We start from the raw sequence: 22,654 nt of genomic DNA, 5'->3' as shown, positions 1-22,654 counted from the left end.
GACCTAATTCTTTATATCATCAAGGCTTGTATTACACGCCTATTATAGCATTGTTATTTATTGACAGCACCAATTTATCATAATAAAATAACATGTATGTATAACATAGGCGTACATTCACGCAAACTTCTATCAGTTTATCCACACTGAACCTGTGACGAATATAATTGAGCTTGCCCTCCATAATTCTTATTGCGCACTAACCAAACACAAGACATCATCAATGCTATACTACGCACAAACCTAATAAATACAACAATACATAACCCAAATAGCCACCAGGGTCTGTGATACGTCTCGTCATAAATAATTTGATGATAGGCTACATAGCCTAAGTTGCTCTGCGATAAGAGGATACACGTACGCATTTACTATGCATACAGGCCTAGTAAATGCACCACAGGCTACAGATATGATCATGCGGATGGTGCATTCATATGCTAGTCTGAACTAGGAAACTCTGACATTTCCGACTTGCTAACTGGTTGAACGCGGCACATGTATAACTACAACGAGTTAGCAAATCGGACATTCCGACTAGCACATGAACAGCATCAACAGTTCCCAGATTGAGTCGCAAGAGGTCAGGAGTGTGTTTGAGAGTGAGTGTATTGTTACAACACTGTACATAGCCAGTAATATGACATTTTAAATGTCAATATTCTTTTAACTTTTGTGAGTGTAATGCGTACGTTTTTTTATTGTTTATTTCCTATTTGTTTCTTGTCTATTTCACTTGCTTTGGCAATGTAAACATATGTTTCCCATGCCAATAAAGCTCATTGAATTTAATGTAATTGAGTGGGAGGGCTTTCTAACGTCTGACGGAGTCTTTTCACTATCATGCAGCCCTCTCCACCACCAATGAGCCCGGATTTGTAGGCGGATTTGCAGGTACGCCCCGTCGGTTTGCAGCGACCCAGTGTCAGTGTGTGAATTTTTTCCCTCCCCTTCTCTTTTTTTGTAACCAAAGCTGGATGTGTATAACGTCACATATTGTTTCCCTCTTCACTCCGGTCACTTTAGCGATATGGGTTATTTACTGTTAAACAGCTACAGACGCCGAACGCACAGCCGGCGCCTGGAGTGAAACAGTGTCTCAGAGATACGGACTATAAACTACAGAGTTTCTCTCCAGCCTTCGATAAGTGAGGATATAACAACAGGTTAACGAAAGTGAGATTTGTTTTTTAAAGGACGATAGAATGGCGAGTCCTCCAAATACTGGGGGAGGACACTTGTTATCCAACGCGAACATTAGTAACACAAAGATTAAGAAATGTGGATACCTCAAGAAGCAGAAGCACGGACACAAGCGCTTCTTCGTTCTGAAGGAGCCGGACGAGGGCTTCCCTGCCCGGCTGGAGTACTACGAGAGCGAGAAAAAATGGAAAAACAAGTCAGCGGCAAAGAGGGTTATACCTCTTGACTGCTGCCTCAATATCAACAAGAGAGCTGATGCCAAACACAAACACCTTATCGCCCTCTATACCAAGGACGAATATTTTGCCGTGGCGGCAGAGAATGAAAAAGAGCAGGAGAATTGGTACCGAGTCTTAACGGATTTAATGAGCGAGGGGAAAGTGTACTCAGATGGCTCCGCATCCAATTCCGCGTCCTCGCTGGTGGGGTTTGATGAGGCGAACTACGGGATGATTACGCCGGTAACTGCCGCGTATAAGGAGGTATGGCAAGTGAACCTGAAATCCAAAGGGCTAGGGCAGAGCCGGAATCTGACCGGGGTGTACAGACTGTGTTTATCCAGCCGGACTATCAGCTTCGTAAAGCTCAACTCGGATGTCGCGTCCGTCAGTTTACAGCTGATGAACATTCGGAGATGCGGGCACTCAGAAAGCTTTTTCTTCATCGAGGTCGGCCGGTCAGCAGCCACGGGACCAGGCGAGCTGTGGATGCAGGCTGACGACTCAGTGGTGGCGCAAAACATCCACGAGACTATCTTGGAGGCCATGAAAGCCATGAAGGAGCTGTCAGAGTTTCGGCCGCGCAGCAAGAGCCAGTCTTCAGGCACTAACCCCATCTCCGTGCCCACCCGGCGGCACCTCAACAACCTTCCTCCAAGCCAGACCGGGCTCCAGCGGCGGTCGCGCACTGACAGCATGGCCACAACTTCCCCGATTAGTAAATTTACCTCCTGCCGGATACGCACTGCCAGCGAGGGAGAAGGCACCATGGCGCGCCCCATGTCTGTGAACGGGAGTCCCCTCAGCCCCGGTATTCAACCGAACCTATTAGGGAGATCAAACACCATTACAGCCCGGCCCTGTCGGACATTTGAATCCTCCTCCCTCCAGCACAGTAAGTCCATGTCCATGCCTCTGTCCCACTCTCCACCCACAGCCACCCCCAGCCCTGTCAGCCTGTCCTCCTGCTCAGAGAGCAGCGCTCCTTGCCCCTCCAGCTGCAGTGCCTCGGTCTCCCCCAGTGATGGGGGCTTCATCTCCTGTGATGAGTATGGCTCCAGCCCTGCAGGCCTGCACCTCACCCTCCGCAGTAACACCCCAGAGTCCCTGAGGGAAGACACACCCCCCTCCCGGGAAGGCAGCAGCCTGCACGGCTACATGGTGATGGAGAGACAGAACCAGAACGGTTACCGCCGGTTACCAGAGCTGGACAAGGCATACCGGAAACGCACATACTCCCTCACCACCCCGCGCCAGCACAGGGCACCGCCCCAGGTCTCCTCTGCCTCATTGGACGACTACACGCTCATGAGGGCCTACACCAGTGGTGGCCAATCGGGTCGCAGCTCTCACATGGCTTCCCCAAAAGTGACCTATCCCGAGGACTATGGCGATGTCCAGATAGGCTCCAACGGTCACCTAGGCGACAGTGGCTACATGCCCATGACTCCGGGCGTGGCCCCTCAGACAGGGGGGGTCAAAGGTAATGCTTACATGCCCATGAGCCCCATGTGTGTGTCGGCCCCAAAGCAGATCATCAACCCCCGCTCTCACCCCTCTCCAGCTGGGATGGGTCCCCATACAGATTCCCCTGGCAGTGTGTCTCTGGAGGACAGCGGCTACATGAGGATGTTCTGTGGGGCCAAGATGTCTGTGGACAGCTCAGATGAGAAACTCACCAATGGGGAGTACCTCAACATGTCCCCTGTGGAGGTGTCCTTCACCCCCCCAGACTACTTCCTCACAGACACTACCCCCCAGCCTCACCCTCACCACAGACAGCCTTACTCCATCAGTTCCCTAACCCGCTCTCTCAAAGCTCAGCCCCAGAGGAACGGTGTCACAGACACGGACCAGTACGTGGTGATGAGTCTACAGAGGCAGAGGATAGAAGAGGAGTCCAACTACTGTCCCATCTCACCAGTCTCCATCGGTACGCCCCCCACCAACACCCTCTCCTCAGCCCCCTCGATCCTCAGAGCCAGCAGGGTGACCCAGGAGGGGGGTCTGGTCCACAGGGGGAGGGTGAGTCGGCCTACCCGGCTGGCCCTGGACTCTCTGAGGACACTGCCCTGTATGAGCGAACACCCTCTCCCCTCTGAGCCCAGGAGTCCCGGGGAGTACATCAACATAGACTTTGGCAACGCCACACGATACCCGCCTGTCTCTACCATCACTGAAAGCTCTGCTTCATCGCTGGGCTCGGTGGACGGGCCGGCGAGGAGTTCCCCGCCACTCTCCGAATACGTCAACATCAACATCAGCTCATGCTCTTCCAAACACAGGGATTCCCCTTCTTCAATAGGGCGCATGGAGCCGAGTCCTGTGCTCCTCGTGTGTCCCAGCCAGCCTCACAGAGAGGACCAGAGAGAGGAGGGGGAGGAGGAGGAGAGAGAGGAGGGGAAGGAGGAGGAGAGAGAGGAGGAGGAGGAGAGAGTCATAGTGGAATATCCTCTCCAAAAGCATGTGAGCCCTGTGTGCCCGGTTGGCGCTGTAAAAGACGACTACACTGAGATGACCTTCAGTCCTACCAACCCCTCTGCCTCTCTCCCTGCCTCTCTGTGCCCCTCTGACTCCACCACCCCCCTGCCTACCAGCCCCTCGTCCTGCATCCAGAGACTCACCCTGGGGGGAGAGGGCATAGTGGTGGTCCCCCCTGTCCCTGTGGAGTCCTTCCTCCTGGGGGGTCCCTCCATCCCCCCCGTCAACCCAGACAGGGGGGCTAAGGTGATCCGGGCTGACCCCCAGGGTCGCAGGCGCCACAGCTCCGAGACCTTCTCCTCCACAACCACGGTAACGCCAGTGTCTCCATCGTTTGCCCACGATGCCAACATGCGGCACAGCTCGGCATCGGTGGAAAACGTGTCGCGGCTGGTCCGGAGCTCGGAGGGCTCAGACGAGGAGTATGGGAACAGCAACAGCCCCATGTGCCGGGAGACGTCGGCAGGCTACCAAAACGGACTCAACTATATTGCCTTAAACCTGATGGAAGGGAGCCTGGGGGGCTGCAGCAGTCTGGGGGGCTGTGAGGGACTGCTGAGGTTCAAGGCAGCGTGTGGATGCAAGGGGGGCATGAACGGTTTCAACGCCAGCCCCTATGCCACCATGGGCTTCAAGGAGACTGCAACAGCAGTGAAAGGTGAGCCTCTGCCGATTATGTGTGTGCCTTTGCATGTTTATCATGAGCCCATTCATTCATCCATGGCATAGAAATAGAATGAATAGAAAGGATGTCTCCATTTAATTCAATGATGGCATAATGGTTGGACTAGACATTTTGAGTGTAGGCATGCCAGGAAGTAGAAGCAGGAATCTTTCCCTTCAATGTGTGCTGTGATTTATTGAGTCAATTCAACTGACATTACGAAAAATACATTCCATTGCATGAGCTACATCAAACTGTTTAGTGTTTATGTTTGTTATTGCAAGTCCGTTTAAACAAATGTATTTGGTGTATACTGCTTATAGTGAAACTACTTACTTCAACATAGATATTATTTATTTCTCTAAACATGATTTATTAAACATGGCGGCTGAAATGATAAGTGTCGGTGCAAGTTGGAGCACAATGAGAAGTGTAGCGTATTAGTCCTGTGATGCAGCGTATTCAGTGCATATAAACTGATATTTGGAGTAGCCCGTCACACACATTCAGTACATCATTAAGGCCAAGGCTGCGGGAAATACGCGTGGTGTCGTGATGCAAATGATTGAAGTTGTTTGAATTCTGTGTCAATGTGTGCGCTCGAGTCCCAGCCAGTGTTTCCTGTGACGCAGTTATTCTTCTGGACCAGACTACGCTAGTGCAAATGTACGGAGAATACCCCAATGCGTTGCTTCAATGATGCTAAAGATTTTTTTGCTCAGCATGCCAGAACAATCCATAAGGAATATATCGGCCAGGTGGTTTCTTCATTGTGTAACACAGTTATATGTGCTCTGAGAGGATTAGGATATGAGTCAGCAGATATAGTGGAAAGTAGGCTAAAACGGATTCTGTTCAAAATGATCACAGAACAGAAAATAAATCGATTTAGGGGACAATTCACCTACCAAATCACACTTCAACCCTGTCCGTAAATATTGATGGGTCCCGTTTAAGGGATGGGAGGTTGGGGAAACCAAAACATTACCTTTCACCTCGTTCCTGGCTTATGTCTACTGTAGTATCAGTAGCCTGCTATACAACAGTAAATAACACACTCCCCATATATTTGGTTTGGACATTGATGGTGAAATATACATTACTTGTAGGCCTATAGGCAGCGGTTACACAATGTTGTGATCTGCAATGCCCTGGTAAAGAGAGTGCTCTCTATCTCCTTTCACTCTTCCTCTGTCTCCCTCTCTGGCTGTAAACAGAAGGGCTGGGTGCAGTCAGTGCACTGGGTCCCCCAGAAAAACAAGTGAGTCAGTTGTTTATCACTTGTCAGGTATTGGGTTTCATGTTAGGAATGCAGTGTAGAAAGGCTGCTGGGAGATGTGAATTTTCACTTGTTTTTCTAACCTACTGGGGGGATTGCAGATCACGTTGTTGTTTTACGGCGAGGAACTTTACAAAACAGACTAACACACACACTGCACCTGCTCTCAAGAGGATTAAAAACCTATGCACTGATTGGCCAAACATACTCAATCAAGGGTGGGTGTTAAGAAGTATAATGTCAGTGTATTTACTTATGTTTGTGAAATAATGAATTTCACGTGTGTTTGAGCATGACTGGGGTTGCAGAATTCTGGGAACTTTCAATAAATTCCCTGGTTTTCTCTGAAATAGTGGTTGGAGTATTCCCAAAATCAGGAGGAATAAGCACGAAAATCCGGAATCCTCCTACTAGGATTTCTGGAAAATGTTGCAACCCTAAGCATGTCTGCTGACTGAGTTGTTTTGTAGATATTGCAGTCATTTCCACAAAGTTGAGCAGAAAGAAAGACCTGGCCCTAAGCTATGGAAGGAGAGGAGATGGGGGAGGAGGAATGGAGACAGAGGAGTGACATGTATTAGTTTGTTTTTCAAAATCAGGACAAAACAGACCACAGTGGGAGGGAGGGGGGTAAGAACAGAGGAGGAGGGGAGACAACAAAGCAAGAGAGAAGGAGCAGAGTGGATCCGGTACGAGTTGGCTGTGGCCGGTTGTTGCTTGGTTATTTATGGCATTCCTGAAAAACAAATGATCAGCCGGAGAGAAAGAACAAAGTGTTTACCAAGAAATTACAGGCTTTTCCACATTCTTCCCTCAGCACCACAACGTGACTCGTAGTCAGCATTCCACATGCTCACATTCATTTGTGATTGGCTGGATTTGGAATGCAAATCATTTGAGGCTGAATTGGCCTTTATATTTTGTGTGTGTGACAGCTGCTGTGTGTATCTATTTGTAGGTTACTCTGGCCTTGTGTTTGTAGGTTACTCTGGCCTTGTGTTTGTAGGTTACTCTGGCCTTGTGTTTGTAGGTCACTCTGGCCTTGTGTTTGTAGGTTACTCTGGCCTTGTGTTTGTAGGTTACTCTGGCCTTGTGTTTGGAGTTTACTCTGGCCTTGTGTTTGTAGATTACTCTGGCCTTGTGTTTGTAGTTTACTCTGGCCTTGTGTTTGTAGTTTACTCTGGCCTTGTGTTTGTAGTTTACTCTGGCCTTGTGTTTGTAGGTTACTCTGGCCTTGTGTTTGTAGGTTACTATGGCCTTGTGTTTGTAGTTTACTCTGGCCTTGTGTTTGTAGGTTACTCTGGCCTTGTGTTTGTAGGTTACTCTGGCCTTGTGTTTGTAGGTTACTCTGGCCTTGTGTTTGTAGTTTACTCTGGCCTTGTGTTTGTAGTTTACTCTGGCCTTGTGTTTGTAGTTTACTCTGGCCTTGTGTTTGTAGGTTACTCTGGCCTTGTGTTTGTAGGTTACTCTGGCCTTGTGTTTGTAGGTTACTCTGGCCTTGTGTTTGTAGGTTACTCTGGCCTTGTGTTTATAGTTTACTCTGGCCTTGTGTTTGTAGTTTACTCTGGCCTTGTGTTTGTAGGTTACTCTGGCCTTGTGTTTGTAGGTTACTCTGGCCTTGTGTTTGTAGGTTACTCTGGTGTTTTTGTGAATTTGATATCAGTGTTTGAGACTTATTAGTTTATTGGTTCATTGACTCATTGAGCTGATGGCCGGTCCAAAGCTAGTGTTTTTGGCATTGTTGTTGTTTTGGTTTTGGGGGTAGGCATGCACTCACTGAGAGGGGAGATTGAAGGGGGTGGGTCACTGAGTGGGTTGGGGGCTGTTTAAATTTCAAAGCATACCCCCATATGGCCCACCCCTGCACCTCACTCTGCCGCCCCGGGTCAGAAACGTAACCTTTGAACTGGCCCTGGGTGTGTGAGGGCCCTTGGGATTAGCAGTGAGGAAGGGAACGCTACAAGCAAACACCAGTTATCTGCAAACAGAATAAGAAACATGTATTCACCTCTCCTACGCTCTCTAGTCCATCTCTGTGTCTGAAACTCTCTCTGTGTTTTTCTCTGAAGCTCTTATCATTCCTCTCTCTCCTTTCTTCATGTTTTCCTCTTTTTTATGAGAGCTCTCTCTCTTTTTGGCTGTCAGGTGTTTGATAGAGACACTCATTCTCTCCCTGTTTTTATTTGGGAGCTCTGACCTCGTCCCCCCTTTTGTTTCCCTCTCTACCTCAGTGTGTGTGTAGCAGATGGTGGGGGCCGGGGTCTTGCACCTGCCCCTCCCAGCAGTGCTCACTGGTTATCTGGCCCTTCAGAGGCAATGACTGAGCACCATCTGCGTGAGAGAGAGAGGCTGAAAACAAATCCAATTTTGATAAACTCCCATATCTATTGGGTGAAATACCACAGTGAGCAATCACAGCAGCAGGATTTGTGTCCTGTTTTCACAAGAAAAGGGCCACCAGTGAAGAACAAACTCCATTGTAAATACAACCTATATTTATGTTGATTTATTTTCCCTTTTGTACTTTAACTGTTTGCACGTCATTACAACACTGTATATAGAGATAATATGACATTTGAAATGTCTTTATTCTTTTGTAACTTTTGTGAGTGTAATGTTTATTGTTCATTTTTTATTGTTTATTTCCCTTTGTTTATTATCTATTTCACTTGCTTTGGCAATGTTAACATGTGTTTCCCATGCCAATAATGTCCTTTGAATTGAAATTGAATTGAGACCAAATATCACTCTAACCCTCACTCTATCTCTCTCTTTTTTCTCTCTCTCTTTCACTCACTCACTTTTTTCCCTTTCTCTCTCTCTCTGTCCCTCCCTCTCTCTCTTTATTTCTCTCACTTTTTTTGGCATTAGTTTCTGTTTACTGGAAGTCATGTGATTGAGTCTCCTAGTCAGTTGGTCTCTGCCCTCCTTTCTCTCTCCGCCCAGAGAGCCCTCTGTCTGTAGCTCCTAGTTCCAGCTGAGGGCCTCTGGTTGGCTTTAATAAAATGCCATAGAGGTTTGTTTAACAACTAATTAAACAATTAGTAAATTAGATAGCTAAATATCCCCATTACAGGAATTCCTTGAATTGCCTCCTGTTTTATGGACTTCTTTGAAAATAATAATTGCTTTCGAGAATTTGAACTGAATTAGTTACCTAAATGAACTTCACTGAGGTGGTGTGACTTTAGAGGATAGCATAGCTGTGCTGAAAAAGGCTGATTGACTTGTCAGCTGCTGTGTGTGGTTAATTATAGATCAATCCAATAATAATACCTAGACGTAGTGGCATATTTCTAATAGCGTTTGTCTTCACCTGTCCTCACTACCCTGCCCTCGCTCTGTCTTTCACCCCTCTCTCACTTTACCTCCCTTCCTCCCCTTCTCTGTCTGATACCCATAAACTAGGACGGGATGTTCCATGGTTGGATAAACTCTGTTAAAGTTCCCTACATTTAGCAGGGAGTTAAGGAGTATTACATTCTGTTCAGGATTAGACATTGTTGAGTATTTTTTGTTTCGAGTTAGATTTAGTGGAAGGGAGAGCACACACACACACAGGTTTCCCAAACACTGAGTTGCAGTTAGGATCACTTAAGCCTCATGGAGCTCATGTTCTCCTGACTTCCCAGGAACAGGCTTCACTCCCTCCTCACCCATTCCTTCTTATCGCTCTCCATTTTTCTTTGGTTCACTCTATTTCCTTCCTTCTTCCTCTCTCAAATTCAAATAGAAATGTTCACATGTGGTTTGTTAACACAACCCTGTGCCCCAGCAAAAAATACTGTTAGTCTGAGTTATGCTACTGCTAGGAGAACCACAGACCTGTTGTCTGAGTTATGCTACTGCTAGGAGAACCACAGACCTGTTGTCTGAGTTATGCTACTGCTAGGAGAACCACAGACCTGTTGTCTGAGTTATGCTACTGCTAGGAGAACCACAGACCTGTTGTCTGAGTTATGCTACTGCTAGGAGAACCACAGACCTGTTGTCTGAGTTATGCTACTGCTAGGAGAACCACATACCTGTTGTCTGAGTTATGCTACTGCTAGGAGAACCACAGACCTGTTGTCTGAGTTATGCTACTGCTAGGAGAACCACAGACCTGTTGTCCGAGTTATGCTACTGCTAGTAGAATCACAGACCTGTTGTCCGAGTTATGCTACTGCTAGTAGAATCACAGAGCTGTTGTCTGAGATATGCTACTGCTAGGAGAACCACAGACCTGTTGTCTGAGTTATGCTACTGCTAGGAGAACCACAGACCTGTTGTCTGAGTTATGCTACTGCTAGGAGAACCACAGACCTGTTGTCTGAGATATGCTACTGCTAGTAGAACCACAGAGCTGTTGTCTGAGATATGCTACTGCTAGTAGAACCACAGACCTGTTGTCTGAGTTATGCTACTGCTAGGAGAACCACAGACCTGTTGTCTGAGATATGCTACTGCTAGTAGAACCACAGAGCTGTTGTCTGAGATATGCTACTGCTAGGAGAACCACAGACCTGTTGTCTGAGATATGCTACTGCTAGGAGAACCACAGACCTGTTGTCTGAGATATGCTACTGCTAGTAGAACCACAGAGCTGTTGTCTGAGATATGCTACTGCTAGGAGAACCACAGACCTGTTGTCTGAGTTATGAACTTCATACTTTGTACTTTAAACTACAGTAGCATGTCTTCTCTTTTGTATATGCCTGTGGAGTGTGTGAGAGTGATGTAGAGTGTTCCTGGCCTGAGAGCAGCAGGTCTATGTATAGCCAGTGAGAAATAAATAAATAATGTGGAGAGCAGTGTGGTAGGGGGGAGGGGCAACTTCCAGGAAGGGGTAGAGGGGTGTGTGGTGGCGTGCCTGTAAGGGGGATGGGTAGGCGGTAACGGGTTTGTTTATCCGTCCCTCTACCTCCTCACTCTCTCCCTCTGTGATCAGCGTGTGTGAAATTAGCTGTATTAGGGGAGGTAGTCTCTCTCAGCTGACACACACTGCACTGAGAAGGGCTGGTTGAGTCTCCACTGATAAAAGGGGATTGTGATGGCTTGGCAGGACTGTGTGATTGGTAACCAGGGGTGTGTGTTTAGAAACCTCGGCTGTGTGTGTGAGATGATTAAGCTCTGATTCTCGGCAACTCTCCCTCATCCCCACTCCCTCACACCCCTGTGTCTGCAACCAACTGGTCTGGACCGGCCCTGCTGGTCCCCACACACACACACACACACACACACACACACACACACACACACACACACACACACACACACACACACACACACACACACACACACACACACACACACACACACACACACACACACACACACACACACACACACACACACACACACACACACACACACACACACACACACACACACACACACACACACACACACACACACACACACACACACACACACACACACACACACACACACACACACACACACACACACACACACACACACACACACACACACACACACACACACACACACACACACACACACACACACACACACACACACACACACACACACACACACACACACACACACACACACACACACACACACACACACACACACACACACACACACACACATATATTCCCATGTCAGGTTGACTTTGTTACTCTGGTTGTCCAACCTTCTCCCTGAATGGAGTGACTGGACCCTGGGTGTAATTGGCCCTGTGAAATTCAAACTACTTCTGTGAACTCTGCCGTCACATACACCACACCAAGTCAGAAGATATTTTATCATGTGTGGTGTTATGGTGAGGTTGGTCAGCCATGAGGTGTGGCGTTATGGTGAGGTTGGTCAGCCATGAGGTGTGGCGTTATGGTGAGGTTGGTCAGCCATGAGGTGTGGCGTTATGGTGAGGTTGGTCAGCCATGAGGTGTGGTGTTATGGTGAGGTTGGTCAGCCATGAGGTGTGGCGTTATGGTGAGGTTGGTCAGCCATGAGGTGTGGCTTTATGGTGAGGTTGGTCAGTCATGAGGTGTGGCGTTATGGTGAGGTTGGTCAGCCATGAGGTGTGGCGTTATGGTGAGGTTGGTCAGCCATGAGGTGTGGCGTTATGGTGAGGTTGGTCAGCCATGAGGTGTGGTGTTATGGTGAGGTTGGTCAGCCATGAGGTGTGGCGTTATGGTGAGGTTGGTCAGCCATGAGGTGTGGCTTTATGGTGAGGTTGGTCAGCCATGAGGTGTGGCGTTATGGTGAGGTTGGTCAGCCATGATGTGTGGTGTTATGGTGAGGTTGGTCAGCCATGAAGTGTGGTGTTATGGTGATGTTGGTCAGCCATGAGGTGTGGCGTTATGGTGAGGTTGGTCAGCCATGAGGTGTGGCGTTATGGTGAGGTTGGTCAGCCATGAGGTGTGGTGTTATGGTGAGGTTGGTCAGCCATGAGTTGTGGCGTTATGGTGAGGTTGGTCAGCCATGAGGTGTGGCTTTATGGTGAGGTTGGTCAGCCATGAGTTGTGGCGTTATGGTGAGGTTGGTTAGCCATGAGGTGTGGCGTTATGGTGAGGTTGGTCAGCCATGAGGTGTGGCTTTATGGTGAGGTTGGTCAGCCATGAGGTGTGGCGTTATGGTGAGGTTGGTCAGCCATGAGGTGTGGCGTTATGGTGAGGTTGGTCAGCCATGATGTGTGGTGTTATGGTGAGGTTGGTCAGCCATGAGGTGTGGTTCCCATGAACAGGCTAGGTCCTGGTTCCTGGTTCCTGGTTGTATATCTGACAGAGCACGGCACAGGGTGACACAGGGTGACACAGTGTCTGTGGAAGTGGGTCAGCCCCTCTAATGTGATTAGCAGGATAATAGAGAATCTAATCAGCCTCCTGTGAGTGTGAGTAGCGCAATGTGAATCACTCCTCTATTTACTAGTGTACTATGTACTGCACCTCCTCTGTGACTGTGGTGTGACAGAGGCATTTAGCAGTTTTGGGTGTAAATAGAAGTTATCCCATTCCTCTCTCTTTCTCCTAGTAGGTGGGTATAGGGAGTTCTCCTAGTAGGTGGGTATAGGGAGTTCTCCTAGTAGGTGGGTATAGGGGGTTCTCCTAGTAGGTGGGTATAGGGGGTTCTCCTAGTAGGTGGGTATAGGGGGTTCTCCTAGTAGGTGGGTATAGGGGGTTCTCCTAGTAGGTGGGTATAGGGGGTTCTCCTAGTAGGTGGGTATAGGGGTTTTTCCTAGTAGGTGGGTATAGGGGGTTCTCCTAGTAGGTGGGTATAGGGGGTTCTCCTAGTAGGTGGGTATAGGGGGTTCTCCTAGTAGGTGGGTATAGGGGTTCTCCTAGTAGGTGGGTATAGGGGGTTCTCCTAGTAGGTGGGTATAGGGGGTTCTCCTAGTAGGTGGGTATAGGGGGTTCTCCTAGTAGGTGGGTATAGAGGATCAGTGTTCTGGGAAAGTATCATTATTATAGTGTTTTGGTCTGACGTTTGGTTTCAAGGTCCGGTGTTATGTCATTTCTCTCTCTCTCTCTGTGTGTGTGTGTGTGTGTGTGTGTGTGTGTGTGTGTGTGTGTGTGTGTGTGTGTGTGTGTGTGTGTGTGTGTGTGTGTGTGTGTGTGTGTGTGTGTGTGTGTGTGTGTGTGTGTGTGTGTGTGTGTGTGTGTGTGTGTGTGTGTGCGTGTTTCCTAACACTGCGGGTTCTGAATCAGGTTTGTTTAAGAGAGTGGCGATCACATCCAGCTCTGTGAAAAAACCTATTGTTCTCTGCTGGAAAAAGACAGTGGTGTAAAGTACATAAGTAAAACTTTGAAGTACTACTTAAGTAGTTTTTTGGAGTATCTGTACTTTACTGTTTATATTTTTGACAACTTTTACTTCACTTCATTCCTAAAGAAAATAATACTTTTTACTCCATATGTTTTCCCTGACACCTAAAAGTACTCGTTACATTTTGAATGCTTAGCAGGACAGGAAAATGGTCCAAATTACACATTTATCAAGAGAACGTTCCTGCTCATTCCCCTTGCCTCTGATTTGGAGGACTCACAAACACAAATGATTCATTTGTAAGTTATGTCTGTGTTGAAGTGCGACCCTGACTATCCGTAAATGAAAAAAAAACAAGAAAATGGTGCCATCTGGTTTGCTTAATATAAGGAATTTAAAATGATTTATACTTTTGATACTTAGGCATATTTTTGAAATTACATTTACTTTTCATACTGAAGTATATTTAAAATCAAATACTTTTTGACTTTTACTCAATTAGTATTTTACTGGGTGACTTTCACTTTTACTTGAGTCATTTTCTGTTAAGATATCTATACTTTTACTGATGTATGACAACTGGGTACTTTTCCCACCTCTGGACAAAGAAAGAAAGAGAGAGGGAGTAGAGAGGTAGTGAGTGAGTGGGAGAAAGGGAGGCATGGAGGGGGGAAGTGCAGTAGGCTGTTACTTCCACTGCCATGCCAGCACTGCATGCAAATCACACTGCACAAACAAGTACACAGGAGCAAGGGTCACAGCACTGTTCTTCAGAGAGAGAGAGCGAGAGAGAGAGAGAGAGACTCTCTACTCACAGTGTTTACACAAGGCCAGAAAAACACACACTGTGTGTGTAAACTTAGTGTGTGTGTTTGTTTGTCAGTGAGTGTGTTTGTTTGTAAGTGCTTGTTTGTTTGCCTGGTCTGTTTTTGTCAGTTTTTCTGTGTTTTATGTTTCTCTTAGAGTGCTGTCTGTATGCTTAGGTGTGTGTTGTATTTTCTGTGCTTCCGTATGTTTTCAACGTGTGTGTCAGTGTTGGTATGGGTCAGTGTTTGTCGTCATTGGAGACTGTACTCTGTCAGCTGAATAGTGCTAAACGTTGCTCTGTTTTCCCTCTGCCACTTCATTGTCTCCCAGCTGACGAGCACACTCACGCACACATACGTACACATCATTTTCAATGGAAGAGATAACAAGAGCATAGTGGGACAAAAAAAGGAATGCATTTTTAAGTCTGTGTGTGGGATTTGCTTGTAGATAATATGGCAACCTAATTAACCAAACCACACCCCTCTCTGTTTCTCTTTCTCTCCATTCAGACTGAAATCTGATGGGACCACCCCTTCTCCTATTATCCCTGTTTCTCTCTCTCTCTCTCTCTCTCTCTCTCTCTCTCTCTCTCTCTCTCTGTCTCTGTCTCTGTCTCTGTCTCTGTCTCTGTCTCTGTCTCTGTCTCTCCTGGCTGTGAAAGATGGATAACGCTGCAGCCTAGTGACGAGGTCGCCACGCCGACAGCTGGACCATGTGCTGCAGTAGACAAACTTTAACCTCCACCATCCCCTCCCCTAGGGGTCAACAGGGCCGCCGTCATCACGACAATGTGGACACTTGACCCCCTCTCCCCCAAGTCTCCTATCTTCACTCCCCCCTCGCGGCACCCAGACATTGAGGGGCCGTCGCTGCTGCTATCTAGACAAATAAAAAGAATGTTTCTTCAAAGATTATCTATGTACATTCAAAGTTACTTCTGCAAAATTATATTATTACTAATACTATTATTATCATTATTATTGTTATTATTATTATTATTCCACTGGTTACCGTTTGGCTTTGCCTGACAGGGCCAGTTAACCTCACCTTGAACCAAACCTCAAGACATGCGAAACACACGTTATACATACTTACACATGTTTATTTATTTATATGTGTGCACTTAGTGGTGCATGTGTGTGTGTGGATGTGTACACTGAATTTGTACTGAAGAGAGGTGGCATTTTACGAATATATTCAACAACGTAGTGAGTTAGCAGTTGCTTAAAACCCCTACCTCAGAGCAAACCAGGTTAGTACTTATTTACACACCAGAAATATATATCGAGATATATTTATTTATTTTCAGAGGTGAATGTTTTTATGAACACCAATCCAAAGCCTTACTACTCCTGTCCGCAGTTTCTGACGGACGTTTAGTTTGGACCTATAAACACACAGAAAATCAAAGACTTAAATCCATTGCCATGGAGACGGAATGTTTGTCTGAGCAGCCGGAGAGGCAGAAATGTCTGTCTGACCTCTTTCCCTCTGCAATCAAAGATTATTGAGATTATTACAGTTCGTTGACATATAGTTACTATATATTAATATGCCATAGTAATATATTTATCATTGCGTACAAAGCTGACGAGAAGAAGCTGTTCGTCATTATTCAACACTTTAGTTAAAGCCAGGAGAATGGGATCCAGGAGGAGTTTCCTGGAGTAGGACACACACATCATCATAATCATACACACATCCGCATGTCCCAGTTTGACCTGGGCTGGTGGTCTGTTGTTAATGCCTAGAACACCATCATTGAGACAAAGCCTTCATATACTTTAACAGATTACCTAGTTCACTCACAACGACCCACCTGTGACACGTTATTCTCACCTGATGCCTCAGCACGGCGCCTGTGGTTAGCTGCGATAGGCTATTTGGCACAGAGGTGTGCTGTGATTGGGCTGTTGGGCAGACTCATGACTGGTTTTCAGAGAGGTTTTGACATGCTTGAAGCCATGGCTGCAGCTTTGGGCTGTGAGACAGTAAGTAAGGAGGAGACACAGCAGAGCTAATGCTGCACGGTCTTGCACTTACAAACTGCCTAGATTGTAAACACAAGACACTTGAATGTAGTCTATTCCATGTTCTCCTCATGGGGAACGTAACCACCTTGACAACGAGAAGAAATACCACAACAATAATATCTACTACAACTGCTACAGAATAAGACAAAAGAAACAGGCAAAAACGTAATGAACAAAAAACGGAGTAAGGACGAAGAGTGTCGCTTACTTTGTCAGTTCATTGGTACTCAACGTTCGCCTATATACTGTAAAAATGTACAAATACAGAGAATACAATTGAGCGCAAGCTGAACCTTTTGTTTGAGAGAAATTTTAAGTTAAAGATGATAAATTATGTTTGTACTGTTTATGTGTTTGGAGTGAATTCCCAGAAACAATGAAAGCACTAATTATTAAGTTATATACAAGCAGCAATGTTTGGCCTGGATTTTAAAATTATTATTACAGGATGGTCTTGTGAAATGATTGCCTCTACAAGGACATTTTCTAATGCTGTAATTCCGAGAAATACTTTAAGAGAACAAATGATTCATTAATACTTGACATACAAGTTTATTCTTGCTACTTAGGTACATTTCACGAATGGCACATGCAATATTTACATTTTTAAGAAATTTGTTTATAGAGAGGTACCAAATGTATAATAATATGTTAATAATGTTTGTTAAACCTTAAAATATATTCTTTTTTTGCTCTTTGTAATTTTTTTCTGCCAATTGATATAATGGAAAGTGTTCTGTTTGTTTTTGCTAATAGAGCGTATTGGTGATTTGACCAGTGTTTTTTTGCATTTGGATAGCGTTCCTGTTGGGTTTTTATTTAGTGTCTAAACATTAGGATGATATGACGACCTAGCTTAACTTGCTGTGTCTTCCATTGTAAATACTTCATATCTCATGACTTATTGAGATGCTACTAAGAGATGATCATTTAAACCTAGTGTAGTTGCCATGGCTTTGGACTGTATTGATTCTTTATAGACACATGCAATAAAGAATAACATTGTTTAAGAAAGCTAACGACTCTGTCTCCTCTCTTTCTCCACAAACAAGTGGGGAGTTTTTTGGGGGGATCTCTTATCTGAATGGAAGAAAGATGGAGCATCATCCGTCTCCACAGACACCAGATGTCTCAATTCATTTTTCAATAAATCAAATAAAAACCTCTCTCAGCTTGTCTTTTGTGTCTTAGCCACGCATATTCATCTGTTCCCTCTCTACTAGTCTCCCTCAATGAGTATTGTACTATGACTTCTTCCCATTGAACAACACCCCAGTGGCAACATTGAGAAGAATTCTTGAAGTATACAGGTGTGTCAAGCTTCTAGCGTCATACCCAAGAAGACTCAAGGCTGTAATCACTGCCAAAGGTGCTTCAACAAAGTACTGAGTAAAGGGTTTGAATACTTATGTAAATGTGATGTATATATATATATATATATATATATATTAATACATTTGCAGAAATGTAAAAAAAATATCACATTTACCTAAGTATTCAGACCCTTTACTCAGTACCTTGTTGAAGCACCTTTGGCAGTGATTACAGCCTTGAGTCTTCTTGGGTATGACCCTACAAGCTTGGCACACCTGTGTTTGGGGAGTTTCTCCCATTCTTCTCTGCAGTTCCTCTCAAGCGCTGTCAGGTTGGATGGGGAGTGTTGCTGCACAGCTATTTTCAGGTTTCTCCAGAGATGTTCATTATGAGGTAATATGTGTAAATTGATGAGGGAAAAAAACAATTTAATCAATTTTAGAATAAGGCTGTAATGTAAGAACATGTGGAAAAACTAAAGGGGTCTGAATACTTTCTGAATGCTCTGTATATGTCACGGTGGCAAGGCATATGAATTAAAAGGATTTACAGAGCAAACAACACAATTATCACAACACATAGAGTAGGTTGTAATAGGGCTATGTTTTACTGGCTTGGCATCCTCAGTGATTTTACCCACGCACCACTACTGATGATTTGTTGCTTGATTGAACCATTTTTATGAAGTAAAAGTGCTGTGAAGAGACATTTGTATGCAATAATCTTGAGATGATTTGACTGTTTTATGCGGAAATAGTGCAGTGACATTTGCAGGCCCTGGCATAATATGCTGGGAATTGTTGATTTTGCCCCCAAAAATTGCAATCCTGGACGGACTGAGGGATTCTGAAGGGAGAGGTCCCACCTGGTCTCTCTTAACGAGGTCTCATCCATCACTCCTCTCCTCCCTCTCTCTCTCCATCTCTCCCTCTCTGCTCGTTAGGCCTAACTAAGCACACTAATTTATTCTATTAAATAATAAAACATCCAAAGTGTTCTCTATGGACGCACACACACCCTCACCCTCACACACACACACCCTCACACACACACACACACACACACACACACACACACACACACACACACACACACACACACACACACACACACACACACCCTCACACACACATACACACACACACACACGCGCGCGCACGCACACACACACACACACAAGCACACATGCACGCACGCACCCACACACACACACATGCACACACACTGTCATACTGTCATAATTACAAAATATTTTGTGAAAGGGTAGTACACTTTTCTGTTCATTTTAAGATTTGCAATTACATGCCAAAACATGCCTCCCTCTCTCTCTCCATCTCTCCCTCTCTGCTCGTTAGGCCTAACTAAGCACACTAATTTATTCTATTAAATAATAAAACATCCAAAGTGTTCTCTATGGACGCACACACACCCTCACCCTCACACACACACACCCTCACACACACACACACACACACACACACACACACACACACACACACACACACACACACACACACACACACACACACACACACACACACACACACACACACACACACACACACACACACACACACACACACACACACACACACACACACACACACACACACACACCCTCACACACACATACACACACACACACACGCGCGCGCACGCACACACACACACACACAAGCACACATGCACGCACGCACCCACACACACACACATGCACACACACTGTCATACTGTCATAATTACAAAATATTTTGTGAAAGGGTAGTACACTTTTCTGTTCATTTTAAGATTTGCAATTACATGCCAAAACTTTCTAAGTGTATACAATCAATTCAAATAAAAAATATCAGAATACTTACTTCCAAACAGTAACTGAAATACCCTAAATAGTATTTGAACCCAGGTCTGGTGTGTGTGTGCATGTGTGTGTTAAAAAGAAAGAGTATATGTGTGTGTTTGAGAGTGTGTACTAATGGTGGTGAGGGAGGGGGGTTGGTTCCTGGGTGTGTGAGGGGAGAAATGTATCCTCTCCTCCTGGGAGGCATCAGCCATGCCACAGACTCTCACCATAACAACACAGGAAACGGGATGCTTCTGGGAGACAATCTGGGTCAGTGATCATACATTAGCAATCCTGTGTGTGTGTGTGTTGGGGAAGGTATGTGTGTTCTGAGTTGTACTGTTCTTGAGTATGTGATATTCCCACTAATAACCAGGCTTGTAGGCCATTTAACCATCTCCTTTCCCTCTCCCTCTACCTTCACCTTTACCTCTCCTCTCTCCTCTCTTCTCTCCCTCTGCCTCTCGCTGTCCCTCTCCCCTCTCTCTTCTCTTCTCCCTTCTGTCCTCCCTCTCCCTCTCCCTCTCTCCCCTGCCCTCTCGCTCTCCCCACTCCCTCTCGCTCTCCCTCTCGCTGTCCCTTTCCCCTCTCCACTGTCCTCTCTTTCCTCTCCCCTCTCTCTTCTCCCTTCTGTTCTCTCTCTCCCTCCCTCTCTCCCCTGCCTTCTCCCTCTCTCTCTCCTCTCCACCCCTATAGTCCATGTGGCCAGTCATGGTCCATTGGCATCGTCCCAGATCCATTACTGCCACTATGACAGAAGCATGAGGAAGAAAAAGGAATTAGAGAAGGAAAGCTTGTCGTTTGACCTGCCTCATCACCATGTACCTCAAACACGAACATACACTACACACACACATAAATACACGCCTCGTTAACACTCACCACCACACACATGCATACAGTATACACCTACAGCTCATTGCTACTCACCACCATGAATACCCACACGCACATACACGCACAAACACACACACACACACAACCACACACGCACTCATTGAGTAGGAGGGTGAGTAGGAGGCAAGGGGGCAAGGAGCAGGGCTAGGGGCAAGATGTCTGGGAGTCGTAGTTGTAACTCCAGCAGGACAGGACAGGGTTGTGGAAGTGTGGGACATCGTGTTTTGGCTCTTGAAATGAGAACAGGGTCAGGAGAAATACAGGAAACATCTCTCTCTCTACTCAGTTTTATTTGGTTCTTTCTACTGTCCATCTCTTTCATCAGTTTCCCCTGTCCTCCATCTTTACCATGTCTCCTATTTTCTCCCTTTCATTGGGGAGATCACTTTGATCTCCGTCTTGCTTCATGACTGTGTTAGGTTGATTAAAACACCCGGCAGACAGTGTTGTAACTAACTAGCCTGTTGTTGAGATCCTCTCTGTAAGTTCTGGTGAAATGATGTGCTTGAGGAAACATGCTCTCTATCTGTTGTGTTTTAGACACGCCAAGACCTGACATACAGCAGATGTAAACACACACATGCACACACGCACGCACGCACACCCCCACACGCACCCACGGACTTGTACAGCTAACCTTGTGGGGACACACAATTAAGTCCCATACAAAATCCTATTTTCCTTAACCCCTAACCCTACGCGCACGCACGCACGCACGCACGCACGCACGCACGCACGCACGCACGCACGCACGCACGCACGCACGCACGCACGCACGCACGCACACACACACACACACACACACACACACACACACACACACACACACACACACACACACACACACACACACACACACACACACCTGCCAGGGATGAGTCACTCTTGGTGGGCTGGGTCGGGAGACAGAGCATGATATCATTGCATCCCTCACACTCCCTCTTCTCTTCCTCGCACTCTCCCTTTTCATTCCATCTTGCTGCTCCTCCTTTCCCTCACTATCTCTCTCCTCTCGTCTTCTTCCCCCTTATTTCTTTCTCTCTCCCTGTCCCCCAACGCTCTCTCTCTCTTCTCTTCTTCTCTCTCCCCCACCAGTTGTTTTCCTGTCCTTGTTGTTCTTCTCTCTCTGATCAGAGGTGGGAAGGGGTGTGGCTGAGGTGAGCTCCATTCAGTTGTTGGCCAGGTGTGGGCGGGGCCACAGTCAACGTGACTGGCCGTGACTAGCATGAGAACCCTACCTGGAAAAACAGCTGGGAATGTCTTGAGATGAAAAACAGGCTGACCAAAACACACACACACACACACAGATGGGACATCTTGACTCATTTCTCAGGAATCACAGGGCTTGGTGTCTGGGAAACACTTTATAAAGTCATAAATTGGTTGTTGTTATGAAATCAAACCCCACTTACAAGAAACACAGCATCATAGGGAGATCTGTCAGGAATCTATTTCTTTCTCAATAACTTCTTCACGTCTACATATTAGTCATTTAGCAGAAAATCTTATCCAGAGCAACTAGGGTTAAGTGCCTTGCTCAAGGGTACATCAACAGATTTTTTCACCTAGTCGGCTCAGGGATTCAAACCAACAACCTTTCGGTTTTTGGCCCAAAGCGCTTAACCACTCGGCTACCTGCAGCCCTACTTGCTATGCATTCATTACTACACTCTCCCTTTCTCTCTCTGTTTATTTCCTCATATATTTCCCTTCTTGCCCCTCACTCTTGTGTTCAGACAAGCCTGTGGAATGCCCTTCTGGGACATTTTATATAAGTCCCTTTTCCCTGTTTGTTCACCTTCAGACAGACACAGTTCCGACTCCATTCCAAGGCTCTTCTCAGAACCACTGGACTGTGTGTGTGTGTGTGTGTGTGTGTGTGTGTGTGTGTGTGTGTGTGTGTGTGTGTGTGTGTGAGTGTGTTAGTGTGTGTGTGTGTGTGTGTGTGTGTGTGTGTGTGTGTGTGTGTGTGCGTGCGTGCGTGCGTGCGTGCGTGCGTGCGTGCGTGCGTGCGTGCGTGCATGCGTGTGTGTGTGTGTGTGTGTGTGTGGTCTCCGACCTCCCCCACAAGGAGTGGAGCGGGTCGAGAGTTTCAAGTTCGTTGGTGTCTATATCACCAACAAACTATCATGCTCCAAATAATAGACACCCACAGCTTCCCACAACAACATCCCCCCTCATAGAGCTTCCCATAACAAC

At 46.3% G+C, this 22,654-nt stretch overlaps 1 protein-coding gene across 1 annotated transcript; it reads left to right on the top strand.

Moving 5' to 3' along the window:
• The first annotated feature begins 919 nt into the window (after positions 1-919).
• LOC120058456 (insulin receptor substrate 2-like) lies at positions 920-17,419 on the top strand. Its single transcript, XM_039007123.1, has 2 exons — positions 920-4,560; positions 14,881-17,419. Exons 1-2 carry the CDS (start codon positions 1,206-1,208, stop codon positions 14,883-14,885), a joined length of 3,360 nt encoding a protein of 1,119 aa, XP_038863051.1. The 5' UTR covers positions 920-1,205; the 3' UTR covers positions 14,886-17,419.
• The last annotated feature ends 5,235 nt before the right edge of the window (positions 17,420-22,654 follow it).

This window comes from Salvelinus namaycush, chromosome 13 (assembly GCF_016432855.1).
Source record: "Salvelinus namaycush isolate Seneca chromosome 13, SaNama_1.0, whole genome shotgun sequence".
Lineage (NCBI taxonomy): Eukaryota > Metazoa > Chordata > Actinopteri > Salmoniformes > Salmonidae > Salvelinus > Salvelinus namaycush.
Note: the sequence above shows the minus strand (reverse complement) of the source record. Positions and strands in the feature narration are given on the sequence as shown.